General features: G+C 45.5%; 2 protein-coding genes and 1 long non-coding RNA gene across 12 annotated transcripts in view; 2 read left to right on the top strand and 1 right to left on the bottom strand.

The window, feature by feature from the left end:
- The window catches only part of TDRD7 (tudor domain containing 7), a 99,656-nt gene extending 98,995 nt beyond the window's left edge, over window positions 1-661 (top strand). For all 6 annotated transcript variants that reach the window (XM_006259248.4, XM_059724544.1, XM_059724543.1 and 3 more), the window contains one exon: window positions 97-661. In XM_006259248.4, the coding sequence (XP_006259310.1) occupies window positions 97-317 (221 nt within the window). In that variant the 3' untranslated portion in view covers window positions 318-661. The remainder of the gene's footprint in view (window positions 1-96) is intronic.
- A 92-nt stretch (window positions 662-753) lies between these two features.
- On the bottom strand, window positions 754-11,953 carry LOC132249436 (uncharacterized). The gene is made up of 3 exons (XR_009460920.1): window positions 8,835-11,953; window positions 4,939-8,112; window positions 754-4,578 (listed from the first exon to the last, which is right to left on the bottom strand). It is a non-coding gene; the product is annotated as an uncharacterized LOC132249436 (long non-coding RNA).
- A 2,054-nt stretch (window positions 11,954-14,007) lies between these two features.
- The window catches only part of TMOD1 (tropomodulin 1), a 94,136-nt gene continuing 91,931 nt past the window's right edge, over window positions 14,008-16,212 (top strand). For 3 of the 5 annotated variants that reach the window (XM_014596158.3, XM_014596162.3, XM_019490701.2), the window contains exon 1: window positions 14,008-14,138. The gene's annotated coding sequence lies outside the window, so the exon portion shown is untranslated. The remainder of the gene's footprint in view (window positions 14,139-16,212) is intronic. The other 2 variants (XM_014596163.3, XM_019490703.2) reach the window with 2 other exon arrangements.

The following is a 16,212-nucleotide window of genomic DNA, read 5'->3' as shown; positions in this document are numbered from 1 at the left end:
TGAGTATCTTTGTTGTCTCAGGCATTAGAATTGCCAAGAACCTTTCTTTTAAGCATCTCCTTTAAGTGACCTTATGCTTTGCTTTGTTTGTCCTAGGAGTGAAATTCCAGCAGTGGTCAGAAGAAGCATCAATAGTGTTTCGAAATCATGTAGAGAAGAAACCCCTGGTGGCACTGATACAAGCAGTTAATGAAAGCAGTAATTCTTGGGACCGAAAAATAGTAACATACTTAGTGGACACCTCACTACCCGATACTGATAAATGGATTCATGATTTCATGTCTCAATATCTTGTGGAGATTTCAAAGGCTAATTAATCACTGCTTCTGAAACCATAGCAACTAATCCAAATTCTTTAGCAATAAAAAAAATAGCAGGATTTTTAAAGATAAATTTAACTGTTCTTTCATGGTCTTGAATGAATAATATATATTATACACATATATACATTTAATATGAAGTCAATAGGTTTGAAAAATCGGATGCTTGCAGTCTGTGAAAGATATTTAACAGGCTTTTTTTGCTTTTATTTTACAATTAATTGACTTTTCAAGAACTTGTGCTTTGTTTACAACTGTAGCATTAGAATGTTGGAGTGAAGAATACAGAACAAGAGAAAAAACAAAATGTTATTTATCAATAAAACTTGCTGGTAACTTGCTTTTATTTTCCTTCTTGGACTTTTTTTAGGCTTCTCACACCTAATACATTTTGAGGCTTACTAAACTGCTTACAAAGTTTCTGCTACACAGCTTCTCCCCTCAGTGTTAAATAAATACCTGATTCACATTTGAATACCAAGTACACCCTTGATTCACATTTGAAATTTGTGGAGATTTGTCAAGCTAGCGTGTCACTCAGTTTAGGCTCTAAAGCATGTACATGCTTTTGCTGGGGGTTGGCAGGAACTGAAGTTATTGACTTGATCTCTTCTACAGCCTCCAAGTCTGGACATCTGAAGATGCTTACCATTGTGACTGCAGCAAGCTTCCTTGCATTTGTGTTTGAGTGAAGAAAAAGCATTCAAGCCATTTTCCTTTCTCTTCCACTTTAAAACAATATAAAAAAAAAAAAGGGGGGGGGGGAGGCTGTTTTTCCTGATGTGCTCAAATGGTCTCTTTTTGGTTCTTATGGCTGGCATTCCTCTTCCCAGGGGCTCTTCTTCCTATTCTTACCCTCCTGGCTAGATTTAGGATATTTAGATGCTCGTATTTTTACTTCCACCCTGTTTAGTTGTACATTCCTCTTTGCTTCTGAAGAACTCTTAAAACCACCAATTCTTGGAAATGTGAATTAGACGCAGAGGAACATGGAGCAAACAAGGGTTTTCCCAGTGCTCTTTTTCAGCAGTGGACTAGAGGGCTCTACCATGTAAAGTACAGATTCAGAGCTACAAGAATTGTCTACTAAAATCACCTGAAGGCTTTTCTACACTAGAAGAGCCCCTTCTGTTATATCTACATTGACAGAGCTGTCTAATGAGCATGCAACATGTCTATTTTTGCTAGAATTGCTACCCCCATTACCTACCACCAAAGCCAAGATGATAGTCTGTCTGTATTTACACCAAGGATTTGACTAGCATAGCTGTACAGGTGATGGGGAATGACTGATTTATTTTCTTTTCCCTCTCCCATTCCTGGCTGATACAGCTATGACAGCAGAGCTTCATAGCATAGCCTTGGCCAGTCTCTTGATTTTTCTGGGTTTGTAAAGTCTCTAACAGGTGGGTGTAATTCCAGATGAAAATCTACTTTATAAGCCATCTAGAACCCTCCAGTTTCGATGCCTAGCAAACTTCTGACTTTCTGGAACTAAGTAGTGAGCCACATAGCCTTTCCTAGTATGAAAAACAAACTGATCCTCTTCAAAGAACTGTGGTTATGGATCAATAAAGAAAAGGATGTATCTGCCTATATAGTCCAGTCATATATATGTATCATATATATATTTCCAGTCATAAATAAGTCCCTTAAAAATGCATGGACTATATATATAGATATATATATAGCCTATGCATTGTTTTTTTTAGGGCACCTTTTTATGATTGGAAATCATTTTTGAGTGGCTTAGGATGAAATTTAGCCTGTGGGGGTTACTTTTCTAATTTTGGCGTTTAGCCTCTGTCTTTAAAAATGGTGGTCATAACAAAAAAGATGAATAATTTTGATTTTTCTAAACTACTTTAAATAGGTATTGTAATTAGCCTACAAGCTTCCTTTTGTCTTTTGATAAGTAATAACCCATTGTTTGGCATCTCCAAGCCTTTAAATGCAAAACCCATCAATACTGACTGCTTTTTTTTAGCAACACCAAAAGTATTTTTCAAGTGGAAAGTTTTACCATCTATTTTTTTCAAAGTCATATTTAATATTATTAATAACAAAGGGACAAGTGATTATGGAATACATTTAAGTAAAATAAAACACTGCAACTCAAATTTGAAGTCAAGTCTGTAATATGGAATACACTGGATATTTTTAATCTAGGCATTCTTCTGTATCACTCTTCTTCAGATGACTCTACAACAGTAGCTTTAATTGGCTCATCTGAATGTCCATTTTCATGGATTAGAGGCAATTTCATTCCATCTGGCAGTCCACTTTTAATATGCATCAGGTTCCAACACATCCACACATGATGTCCACCCAAAATTTGTTAGATCACAAGTTTGTGCATGTTTTGAATCTCTCCATTCATAGTGGAGAACTATCGCTCGCACTGTAAAGTATTCTGACAATGAATAAAGCCAGTTTATGGAATGGATCTTCAGTAAGCTTCTCACTTTTTTTTTGCAAGTTGTTGCATAGTCTCCATATACATCATATCTTTTGACTGTAAGGTTTGCTTCATTGATGTCACTTTACCACAGCCAAAGAAACCTCCCACTGTCTGCTCCAATGCATCTGTAAGCCCCAAGACCAGCAGATGCTACATCACACTTGGGAAATAACGAACAGCAGTAGTAGAATGATGGTCTCCTGGTTTCTTCTTGTACATGGTCATATCTGCTTAGTCACATGACTCATGTAGGAAGCAACAATCTATACATAAGTATCTTCGAAATCAAGAGTGTATGGAGGAAACGCCATTTTGCCAGCCTCGCATGGAGATTTCAATACAAAGCACGCTCTGTTTTCTGGATTTTAAATCCTAACAGATTGGATTAATTGTGAAGTATAGGTCAGCGTGGTGGAAGTAAGAACAGCATTCATTCTAGAGGAAATATGGTCTCCTTTTGTTAGGATGCTTTGTTAGAAATGAGTGCCAGGATGCTCCAGTAGACGTTTGCTGGTCAGAAACAGCGTAGACATTAGGAATTGAACCCAAATGGCTTTGAGCAAGGCTGTTGCTCATGCTGTTTTGTACTAGTCTTCAACAGTTCTTCATCATAAACAGCATTCATGAAATGAAATGCCATTGCTTGTGGATGTCAGCCAGCAACATACTTGAAGAAACTGAGGACTTACTCAGACCATGTGTTGCTTGGTGGGACTTTATTTGGACTTTATTCCATTTCATTCCAACATCTATTAATGCACAATAATATGATGGTGGTGAGATCAACTGGAGGTTCATCAATGTTATGAACTTTGATTTGACAGGTTTCTGGAACATTCCATCTGCTGTCAAGAGCAAAAGGCTCAGCAGTAATTCTGTATTGCATGATTTCTTCTGAAGTTATGGTTGTCTTTTTTTTTGCTGGTTAGAAGGTCAGTGACTTGTTTCATTGAAGTGTAGTCAACCATCTTCCTACACTCTCTTGCTTGCATGTGGTTGCAGTTGTCTTTGTCGCAAATGTTTTGCTTTTCCATGTGGTAAATTTCATGTATTGACTGAGTTCTGGAAGAAAGTCTATCCAAAATGTTTTCCACCATCACATTACCCTCATAGATGCAGATCCCATGGGTCGGCATCCCATTCTTCCAGAGCGGTCTTCACAGAATCAGCAACCTTGCAGTCCATCTCCATTCTTGGTGGACCCAGTTCTGGATGGCGATACAAGTGTTGCTTGAAATGAGGCACCTGTTTTAGTTTTTCCCTTAACTGCATAATAACTGGTCTACTGGGTATGTTGACTGCAACCATGGATAGATTCTTGGTAAATCCAATCTGGCCCCCACTACTTTTGTTCTTGGATTCTTTGTTCATGGTCATTTCAATGACCTGGTCTGGAGGCAGTTTGCTGTAAGTCTTTCCAGTCACCAAAAATCAAAACATTGTAGCCATGTGCACCTTTTCATATTCTCAATGTTGTCATTCACCAGTAATACAAGGACAGGTATTCTAGATAGTTGACATTTCCATAAGCTGCTAACAGTGGAAGTTGATAAGCACTCTTCAAAATTTGCTCCACTCCTCAGACAATGGTAATGTCAAAAAAGGATTTCAGCATCAGAGATATAAGACAGAAAATACTCAGGCATATCTGATTCACAACTAAGCACTTCTTCAAATGCTGAACGTACCAATTCCTGAAAAGCAGTTGAATTGATGAATTCATCATGTTCATTTTCTGTAGTGATATCTACCACCTGTTTCAAGCTGTCAGTTGCTTGAGGAGTCTTCAGGAGGTACCTATGGATTAGCATATTCAGTAAATTTTCTGTTACTAGTTTGTGGAGGCACATTCCTCTGTTGTAATGTTTACTCAAAAACTCTGTGCGCTACGTCCAGCCACAACCCCTGCAGCAAATGGCTAATTCTTCAACACCACTACCTGTATATCTCTTTCCTAGAGCACTGAGATAAGACATTTCTGTGTGAAACCTGCCAAGCACCCCTTTCATACGAGGCCCTCTCTTCTCATCGCTGAGAGGATGAAAAGTGACTACAGGGCTCTAGGTGAAAGGGTCTGGGGCTCATGTAGTGTTGTCTTCGATCTTTTGTCAAGGGAAAGGGCCCAGGCAGGAACAGGTGCATCCTGCAAATCAATACCTGCTGCACAGGTGGTGTTGCCAGCAGGGATTTGGCTGCTTTCACCATGGGATGCTCTTCCAAGAGAGAGGATTGCTGGGGAGAGATGGGATCCATCTGATGAAGAGAGGGAAGAACATCTTTGCAAGCAGGCTCGCTAACTGAGTGAGGAGGGTTTTAAGCTAGGCTCACCAGGGAATGGAGACCAAAGTCCTGGAGTAGGTGGGGATGTGGGAGACCTAGAGGAAGAGCAAGCAGGAAGGGTGATGGGAGGTGTTCTCATATGCCCTGACAAATCAGGGCAATTGACTACTTACCTCAGGTGCCTGTACATGAATACACAGAGCCTGGAAAACAAGCAGAAAGAATTAGAAGTTCTCACTCGGTCACAGAACTATGACATGCTTGGAATAACAGAGACTTGGTGGGATAGCTCACACAACTGGAGCACTGTCTTGGGTGGGTACAAACTGTTCAGGAAGGACAGGCAGGGGAGGAGAGGAGGAAGAATTGCACTGTATGTAAAAGATGTACAATTGCTCAGAAATCCAGTATGAAACTGGAGATAGGCCTGTTGAAAATCTCTAGGTTAAGGTTAGAGGGGAGAGCAACAAGGGTAATATTGTACTGGGTGTCGCTATAGACCACCAGACCAGGAGGAAGCGGTGGATGAGGCTTCTTCAAACAGCTAGTGAAAGCTTCCCAATCACAAGTGCTGTTTCTGATGGCGGGCTTCAGTCATCTTGACATCTGCTGGGAGGACAATACAGCAATGCACAGGCAATCCAGGAAGCTTTTGGAGAGTATTGGGCACAACTTCATGGCAGAAGTGCTGGAGTGGCTAACTAAGGGCCATGCTCTTCTTGAGCTGCTGCTCCCAAACAGGGAAGAATTGGTGGGGAATGTAGTATAGTGGATGTCAACTTGGGCAGTAGTAATCACAAGACATTTGAGTTAAGGATACTGAGGAAAGGAAGGATGGAGAGCAGCAGAGTAAGGACTGTGGACTTCAGAAAAGCAGACTGACTCAGAACTCTTGGTCAGGATCCCCTGGGAAGGCAGTCTGAGGGGAAGAGGAGTCCAGGAGAATTGGCTGTACTTGCAAGAAACCTTACAATGAGTGCAGCAAGTATAGCAGAAGACCAGCTTGGCTTAGCAGGGAAGACTTCAGTAAACCAAGTCACAAAAAAGCAGCTTATAAGTGGACACTTGGACAAATAAATAGAGAAGAGTATAAAAGCATTGCTCAGGCATGCAGGGAAGTCAAGAAGGCCAAAGCACAATTGGAGTTGTAGCTAGCATGGGACATGAAGGGTAAGAAGTTTCTACAAGTATGTCAGCAACAAAAGAAAGATCAGGGAAAATGTGGGTCCCTTACTAAATGGAGGCAGCAACCTAGTGACATGATGAGAAAAAGGCTGAAGTATTCAATGCCCTTTTCACCTCAGTCTTCACAGGCAAGGCTAGCTCTCAGGCTACTGCACCAGGTAGCACAGTTTGGGAAGAATGCGAGTAATCATCAGTGAGGAACTATTTAGAAAAGCTGGAAATATACAAGTCCATGGTGCCGAACAGGATGCACCCTTGGGTACTGAGGGAGTGACTGATGAGACTGCAGAGCCACTGGCCATCATCTTTGAAAACCCATGGCAATCAGGAGAGGTTCTTGATGATTGGAAAAGGGCAAACGTTGTTGGCTACAGATGTCCAACTCAGGATCCTTAAAATTCTAGTTTATTAGGTGGATTGAAACACTGTAATGAGTTAAATCATAAACCTTGGGGCTGGTCCTTTCACACACACACACACACACACTAGCAAGCTACAAGAGTCAGGTATACTTATCCCACAGGCGCTGGAGTCTGTCATTGAGGCTTCTTTCAGCATGGTGTTATCTTGCAGAAGGGGGTCGCCAGCTGGTCCTTCTGGCTGGACAGGTCAGGTGCTGGTCAAGTTGGAGATCAAGAGGGCGCCCCTGAGGGTCACTTTTCACTGCTTTTTATCTGTCCTTGGCAGACTTTGGTGACTCCCCAGTTTTCAGGTTTGCCCAATCCAGGGGTCATTGACCCTCGTGGGACTTCCCCCTCAGTGGCTACTGGATGGCATCTGTCAGCCCCAGGGGTTGTCCGCACGTACGTGCAGGTTTGGGAGTCCGTTGATGAATTTTGAATAGAGCTCTGGGAGCAGTTGATTTGGAGATATTCAGCCCAAAAGTTGGTCCCCGGCGTTGATTAACTCAGACCAGGGCTTCTAGCCCTTGATCAGTGACGTTTAGAGATGTCCCGGTTGCTGCATTGTCTTCTATTGAGTTCTTCCTTTGGTTGATCTGCAGTTTCCTTAGGTGTTAATCGCTGCCTGCTACCGTGTTACACATTCAATCACTGATTTCACTCTTTCTTTCATGGACCAGCCTGATACAGGGAAGGGCAGTTTGATTCCTGCCCTTGTTAACATTGTTACAATGTATAACTTACTTATGAAACTAAACACATTTAGTTGAAAGTTGAAAGGTGAAGAGTATAAAATACAAGCTACAAAAGTAATGCCATGGCACACAAATGGATAAAAATACCAAAATACAAGGGGAGATACAAAATGCACACATACAAATTTCAAAACACAATTCCTTATCTTAAAGTGAAAGAAAGAGGAAGGAAGAAAAGGTAGAAGAGGAAAAACATATCCAAGGAGGGGAGAGCAACTGCAGGCAAGAGTAAAAGGGGCTTTCTGCTACAATGTAGTGCCCATATTTAAAAAAGGGGAAAAGGAAGATCCAGGGAACTACAGACTAGTCAGCCTTACCTCAGTCCCTGGAAAAATCATGGAGCAGATCCTCAAGGAATCCATTTCTAAGCACTTGGCAGAGAAAAAGGTGATGAGAAACAGCGTAGATTCACCAGCGGCAAGTCATGCCTGACCGACCTGATTGCCTTCTATGATCAGAAGTGACTGACTCTGTGGATGTAGGGAGACCAGTGGATGTGATATACCTCAATTTTAGCAAGGCTTTTGGTAACAGTTTCCCACAACATTCTTGCAGGCAAGTTAAGGAAGTATAGGCTTGAGGAATGGACTCTAAGGCGGATAGACTCAGAGAGTAATAATAGCTCACTGTCTAGTTGGCTGCTGGTATCAAGTGGAGTGCCTCATGGGTCGGTCCTGGAGCCAGTTTTGTTCAATGTTTTTATCAATGACCTGCAAGACGGCATAGAGTGCAACCTTAGCAAGTTTGCAGATGACACCAAGCTGGGGCGAGTAGTAGATATGCTGGAGGGTAGGGCTAGGATTCAGAGTGACCTAGGAATTGGAGGATTGGGCCAAAGGGAATCTCATGAGGTTCAACAAGGACAAGTGCCAAGTCCTGCTCTTAGGTCGGAAAAATTCCATGCATCGGTACAGGCTGGGGGCTGACTGGCTGGGCAGCAGCTCTGCAGAAAAGGACCCGAGGGCCACAGTGGACCATAAGCTGAATATGAACCAACAGTGTGCCCTTGTTGCAAAGAAGGCTAACAGCATACTGGGCTGCATCAGTAGGAGTGTTGCCAACAGGTCAAGGGAAGTGATTATTCCCCTCTGTTCAGCACTGGTGCGGCCACATCTGGATTACTGTGTTCAGTTTTGCCCCTCGCACCTTACAGAAAGGATGTGGGCAAATTGGAGAGAGTCCAGCAGAGAGCAACAAAAATGGTGAGGGGACTGGGGGACATGACTTGTGAGGAAAGCCTGTGAGAAATAAGCTTATTTAGTCTAGAGAAGAGTGTGCGCGCCGGGGGCGAGCCGGGCCCGTCTTTGCGCACGTGGGCTGTGGCCAGCAGCCCAGGCACGCGGGGTCAGAGGAGACCGTGCGGCAGCAAGGCACGCACGGGCTAGAATTAGTCACAGAGGCGTAATGGTTGATTAAAAGATTATTTACTTACACCCAAGATGGTCGCGGTGTAGGCTGGACAGTTTCCAGGTGCAGCTCCACTTAAATCCTTGTTGGAGGACTACGACAAATTCGGTTCTTTGGCCCCGAAGTTGTTAAGGTTCCACAGGTTCGGCAATTTCTTTCCCACAGACTTGTCGAAGCTCCGTGAGGTCTGTCCGGTTCTCAGGCCCTGGAGTTGTTAAGGCTCCGTGGGTTCGAAAATTGAGTATATAGGAAAGGGATACGTCTAGGATTGCGCTTGGCGACGGGGAGAGGCCAGAGGCTGTTTAGACCTCTGTTGCCTGCTTAAGAAATGCGTTGGGTCCGTGAGGATCCGCAGCGCTTAGAGATCTTCAAGCTCTTTAAGTGATTTCTCTCCAAGTGATTTCTCTCCAACCTGGGTGGAAGCCACCCAAGCCCTTTATACGGCTAGCAAGCCAATCGCTAGCCGTTACGTGTGCATATATTAGAGTTGGCCAATAATGTGGCATGAACTCTCATACAAATGGCGGGAACTCCTTTGCACTGTTCATCTCTGAGATGCAAAAGAAATGCACCATGCAAAGGAAGCTTCAAATTGGCGGGAAATTCCCCGTTGCACCGGAGTTCTCTTCTGCAGCAGAGAACTCCACCGTGCAAGGAAACTGCAATTTAGCATTGCCGAAGCGCACACAAACAAAAACTCACAACTTTGGGTTGTGACAAAGAGGAGACTGAGAGGAGATTTAATAGTAGCCTTCAACTACCTGAAGCGGGGTTTGAAAGAGGATGGAACTAGACTATTGTCAGTGTTGGCAGATGACAGAACAAGGAGCAACAGTCTCAAGTTGTAGCAAGGAAAGTTTAAGTTAAATATTAGGAAAAAAATTCTTACTAGAAGGGTAGTGAAACAGTGGAACAGGTGGTAGAATCTCCATCTTTGGAAGTTTTTAAGACCTGGCTAGACAAAACTTTGGCTGGGATGATCTAGTCGGGGATGGTCCTACTTTGAGCAGAGGGTTGGACTAGATGACATCCTGAGGTCCCTTCCAACCCTTATTTTATATGATTCTACAATCTTTGTGAAGGGCCTCTTCAATATACCTATACACTGCTTGATCTGCAACCAACTGAATCACTGGTATCTCCAGGTCAGCAACTTTTTGGCTCTCTGCTTGGAGGCTGTGCATAACATTTAACATTGTATGTTTCCCACTTCAAGACATTTCTTTCAAGACCGCAATGATATCCATTAAATGCTTGGGACCTTTCCATGTGGTTGCATCATTTCAAGAAGTGTGTGGGCCAGTGCACCACTATTCCATCAAAACTAACCTTGAATCTTTGTGCTTGTGGTTGAGCTCATAATTTTTGGCGATAACTGGGCTGACTAAGCCCATAATTTTTGGCGATAACTGGGCTGACTAAACTTTTCTGAACATCAGGTTTTTGTATAACCAAGGTTGTTGTATCTGAAATGGTTAATTCTTGGTGAAATTAAATTGGTTGTGCCATAATTACATTTGTATAATAGCTTATTTTGGAGCCTGCTAACCCATCTTCATTGAAATCACCATTATCCATGACAACAGTACAAGGCTGGCCTTTAATTTCACTTGGATACAACTGACCATGCTGAATTTATTGTGGTGTCTCTACTGTAAGTTTTGAACTATGGTCAGATTCGTGGCATTCCTGCAGTGTCCATGCTGAAAGTTCATCAAGAACAAGGTTATAAGAAATGCCAAGTTTAATTTCCTTCAGGATTTGGATGAGTTTGCTTATTACCCGTCATGTTGTGACCATACATAGATAATGTGACTTACATTGGCTGTAATTTTCCTGTGATTAGGTGCAATAGTCCTTCAGACAGAAAATGTACAGCTGGTAGCAGTTGTTCTACAACCAGCACAGGACCTTCTTTAAATGTAGAATGAAGATTAGCAAGTAATGCCACAAGTTTATGAATGTAATTGGGTGTGTTGTCCTCTTTCAGTTTGCTGATTCCATATGGCCATGGGATTCAAGCCTCTGCCTGATGCTTGGAGTAAAGAAGCTTGGCTACAGTCCATACCAGTTTTGGAGTGTCTATACCCCAACTGTTCACTGCACTTTCAACATATGCTTCTCCATGCTTGGGGGAATAAACTATGGACAAATAATTTCTATGATACCTGCACTGAAACCTAGCATCTTCTCCAAAATGATCTTCAAACTTCTTGCACAAGGATCATGGAGCAGGGCTAGGCAATCCCCAGCATGCATGCCAATTAGTGGCACACAGAGCCATTTTTCTTGTCATGCCAAGAGGCGTGTGAGGAAATTGTTTAAAAAAATTTTGTTTTTTAAGTTGCTGCTCTGGGCTCTCTGGAGCAGCCACAGGTCCCAGCACCATGGCAAGCATTGGGCGTGTACTCAGCCCCATCCCTGTGGAGCTGCATGGGCCTCGCTGGGCCGGACCCCACCTCAGGTGCCACTGGGTACCACTACCTGCTCACCATGGCCTGAATCTGCAGAGCCCAGGGGTAGCCCCCACTTCCCACCCAGCCCCTTCTCTCCTCCAGCTGCTGCCTTCCCAAGGGTCTGGCTAGGTTGGCCTGTCTGCAGCACCTCCTCCACCCCCACCTGCTTCTCTCTGCACTGCTCAGACCCTGCCCCTAGCTAACAAGGGACATTCTCAGCTACTTCTTACTCGTGATTCAGTTGGTTCATCAGTAAGTCTCTCTTGCAACACTTAACAGATAGTATGCCTCTTGTGCACACTTCAAGTTAATGCCTACAACATTCAACTTACAGTTTTTATGCACTTTCTTTGGCTTATTTTGTTGACCTGTATTCGCTCATAAAGCGTATCAAAACTTGTGCATAAGTCTTTCCATTCTTGAGCTCTTTGTGCAGGTTTATTCCATGTATCCTGGGAAAGTTGCTGTAAGGGGTTCTTTTTGGATGTTGAAGTTTTTTTTCACATATGACACACATTATTATTGAAAGTTTTAGGCTTTTTCTTGGCAGTGCTGCAACTACAAGTGCTAGCCTCTTGGTTTGCTGGGAAGTTCCAGTCCCTGTTCTATCATCCGTTGTTCTTAACTATTCATTTTCTCTTCCTTCACTAAAGAAGAAATAAAAAAGTAATGTAGATGAGATGTAACCACAAAAGGATAGGATTACCAAAACATTAAGAGCAGATACCATTCTAGGCTATATGTCATGCCTTAAAAAGTAATGTTGTTTGCATTTAAAGGGTTGGAGCTGCCAAAAAATGGGCCGTTACTCATCAAAAGACAAAGAAGATTTGTAGGTTATTGCAATACCTATTTAAAGACATTTAGAAAATCAAAATTGGCTTCGTAGGTACTGAGATATTGACATTTATTCATCTCATTAGTCATGGCTGCCATTTTTAAAGATGGCAGCCAAAGCCAAGATTAGAAAAGTGACCCCCCGCATCAGATTTCTTCCTTAACAACTCAGCTATAAATTTCAAAAATAAAAAAAGTCCCTCCCAAAAAACACACGGGCTTTGTGCGTGTGGATGACTGGACTAGAACAGGGATTGATGGCCTCCTTGAACAACAGGCTGCTGTTTGTGATCTAGCTTCCACTGTGGGCTACTGATCTCTGTAGCTCTCATGTCTCAATTGCTCAGTACTGGCTAATTTACTGGCAGGATAAATTTGCCCATGTGGCACGCCAAGCCCTATGGGAAGACTGCTTCTAGTGCCTAAACAAGCATGGGTGTCTCCAGGATTCATGGTGGTTGGGGAGTGTGAGAACTATGGTTAAGCAACTAGCAAAAGTCCTCAATGTTATTCCCCTTTCTTGCCTTCTCTCTTTTTCTTTAACTACCAAACATAATCTTTAGCGTTCTGTCCCCAAATGGCATTCCCTGTTATCGGTATTCACATCTGTCTTGTTCTTCCCACAACTAACCTCTTCTGTTTCACTATTCAAGGCACCTCTCAGATCTAGCAAAGCAGCAAGCTGTTACCTACACACACTCCCTGCCCCTCAGCCTTATCCTTGGAGTTGACTCAAGTGGCAAGTTCAGGGGCTGTGGAAGGGAAAAGGAAAAGCAGTCACTGAACTTTTGAAAGGGTGCATTGATACTGATCTACTCTATTGCAGAACCAGGCTAGAATCCTAAGGGGTGAGTACAAGAGACAGAGCCAATTGGGGATCTCTAACTTTGTCTTTAACCTTGAGTTTGATGAAATGAACCTTGAGTTTGATGTGATGAAAGCAATTATAGCTTGATCTGATGATGCTAAAAGTAGGGCACATTATTCCAGATCTTGTGTATATGGAGGAGCTGCCATCTCTGTGTGGTTGAGGATCCTGCAGATAAACTTCTTATGCACTTCTCTGAGGATCCTTCTGGCAGTAGATATTTGCTTCTGCCCACTTTTGCTGTAGGTGCAAATGTAGGCATTTCATGGTGAGCTGTGGGGAGTTAGTCAGGTGTGAGACGGGATTTATTCTTTGTGGGGTTTTGTAGTTAACTTTGGGTGCAGGCTTCAAGAAGCTGGTCAAGTTGATCAGTGACTAGGAATAGGGGTTGAGGACACGGAGTGAACTTGTCAATATAGGGGGCACAGAAGACTGGAGAATGGGCCATAATTAAATGCAAGTTGATCTGGGGTTGGGGTGAGAAATATTGTGTACATCGTACATAAACGCTATTGTTATTATGCATAACATTGACATTTACTACTCACTGAGCCTCCATTTACTCACTGAAATGGGTGACCTTGAATGATCAAGCCACCTAAACCCTTACGTGTAGGGTACACTACTGTCACTATACAGGAGCGTATATCCGACTATACGCTGGTGCGTGTCAGGCCCACAGTGTCCCACCGCACAAAGCGGCTGCCTGCGGGCTGCCATCGCGCGGGGCGGATAAGGGTGAATTTACCGCGCATACGACGAATTTCTGGTGTAAAAAGGGTCAGCGCCGAAGAGCTAACGGGCACATACAGGGCCCGCATACAGCGAGGGAAACCTGCGGGTGGAGAGGCGGTGGTGAAGTCGGCAGCAACCCGGTGGAGGGTATGGATGACTGCACCTCGGGGCAGCCCCATGCCGCCGTAGCGGCGCCGAGCAGCTGGCTGCCGGGCCGGGCCGGGCCGGGCCGGGCCGGGGGGTGAGGGAGAAGGCGGGAGCGGCGGCGCCGGCGGTGGCCCTTCCCCTCGCTTGAGTGACAGGCGCGGGGAGGTGCAGCGGCCGGGCCCCTTCTCCCGCCGGGCACGCAGAGCAGGGCGCGCGTCTCGGCCCCCGGCGCGGGCAGAGCTGGCGAGGCGAGGTGGGGGCGAGGGCGAGGAGCCGGAGCCGTGCGGTAAGCCCGGGGGGGGCGGGACGCGGCGGTGCCCCCCGCCCGGTGCGGCCCCGGGACTGCGGGCGCTGCTCCCGCCCATATCTGGGCAAAATATTCAGTTGTCACCGAGGGCTGCGAGGGGCTATAAATAGCCGCCACCGCTGCTGGCGCCGCTCTCGGGCGGGCCGGGGTGGGGGGGCAGCCCGCGCTGCGTCCACACCGGGCCGCGGGCTCCCGCCACCGTGTGCGACCCCGGCGGCTCCCTGCGCCCCCGCCCGCCTCCGCCCCGCACCTGCTGCGCGGTGGCCGCGGGCGGCTCGTGCTCTCCAGTCCTGGGCTCGCTGAAGGAGGCGGGTGGAGCCGGGAAAGCCCCGCACCGGCTTGGGCTGAGCTGAGGCAACTTCGCGGGTGAGCAGAGGGGGGCCCCTGCGGCTGATCCTGCTGACCCACAACTGGCAGTGGCACGCAGGATCCCCAGCAGGATCCCCAGCAGGATCGGCTGCGGGGGGAGCGCTTCTCCTGGCACACTCGGGGGGGGGGGCACCAGCGCTCTCGTCTGCCCCCCTGCCTGGGAACGCTGGTCTCAGGGGGTGCACATGCACCCCCTGTGCACCCCCTACACGTCGCCACTGATTGTGCCTTGCATTCGGAAGCTTGTCCAGTTTGATCCCAACTACATGCTTGGTCCAGTAAAATCCATGCTTCTCTTCACACATGTGGCATCTGTGTTCTCCATGACTCTGTATTATGTGCCATGTAGTATTTCCCCAGTAATGATATTAGTGGCTACTTTGATCACAGTATTATCCCATTAGAGCAGTGGAGCTCACCTGTTAGAAAGTATATACTCAGTGCTTGTTGCCAATGTGAGGGGTGCTTTGTTCATAAACAGCCTGCTGGAATGGAACCTCCTTCCTGCTCACTGCTTTCTGTCCCAGCTAGTTAATTGGCTGGCTTCCTGACTAGCTACTGGGGGCGACCCCAGTTGCCACAGGTCCCACCTGTGGCATCTGCCTCCAGGCTAGCCAACAGTTCTGACCCAGTTTCCTTTGGTAAGCCTCCTGGGGCATTTATACACACATGCTCTGGGAGTGGGCAGGGGGACATTTAAATTGGAGCGCCCAGAGTGTCACGTGTATCAGCATCTTCTGCGCTGAAAAATGGCAGTGGGGGCGTTTTAAGTAAATCTTAAACAAGTGTTAGTTAAAGTGCCTCCTGCTGCCATTTTTCAGCATGGGGGTGCTGATACACGTGATGCTGGAGTCTTCTGGAGCATGGTAATTACTGCACTCCAGCAGACTCAATTGAGTCTGCTCCAACATGCTGTGATTGCAGTGCGTCAGAGCAGCCTTGCTGCATGTGTATAAGCACCCCTGGTCTTGACTTGTTCCTGGATTTTGGCTTTGGATTTCCTTTGGATCTGTTTTCTGGCTCCTGACTCTGGTTTGGCTCCAATTCTGGACTTGGCCCTGTGGATTGTATCTCAGATTTGGTAACTCAGCATCCGATTCCTGGACCTTGACCTTGGTCTTGTGTTGTGGAGTCTGCCCCTGGATTCTCTTCTGGATTTGGTAATGTAACTTCTGAGCTCTGAACCAACCCTGGCCCCTGCCTTCCCCCAGTGGCCTGACTATTAGATCAGATCTCCTAGGTCCCAGCACCTTACATCCTCTGTCCCTGTATATTGGTTCCTTGATGTTGTTGCTTCTCAACTCTATGATTTCTTCTCAACTGCTGAACTTCAATTGCAACTAACTGCTTCCATAGGGTTTTAGCCCAATGACAGCTTGGATAGCTTCCCCCCCAAACCATCTCCCCCTTCCCCCACCCTGCTTTTTTTGTGGCTGCTGGACAACTGAAGCTAGATTGTCTCCCTGTGTGAAGATTTTTTCTGAGAGCTGATGGTCTAAAGACCAGAAATTCAGGGGTGCTGATTTGTTGTTGTACCTGTATGTTTGAATTGTGCCTGTGTCAAAGTGATTGCTTGGCAGGATTTGGGCTCAAAGCTCTGTGTGTAGTTTCTCTCAATAGAGGGTGCTTTGGCTAATTGAAGGGTGGGCCCAGACATGCCCAGGCTTATTAAAGGCAGCCCCTT

Source organism: Alligator mississippiensis, chromosome 3 (genome assembly GCF_030867095.1).
Source record: "Alligator mississippiensis isolate rAllMis1 chromosome 3, rAllMis1, whole genome shotgun sequence".
NCBI classification, from domain to species: domain Eukaryota; kingdom Metazoa; phylum Chordata; order Crocodylia; family Alligatoridae; genus Alligator; species Alligator mississippiensis.
This window is presented reverse-complemented; position numbering and strand designations above follow the sequence as displayed.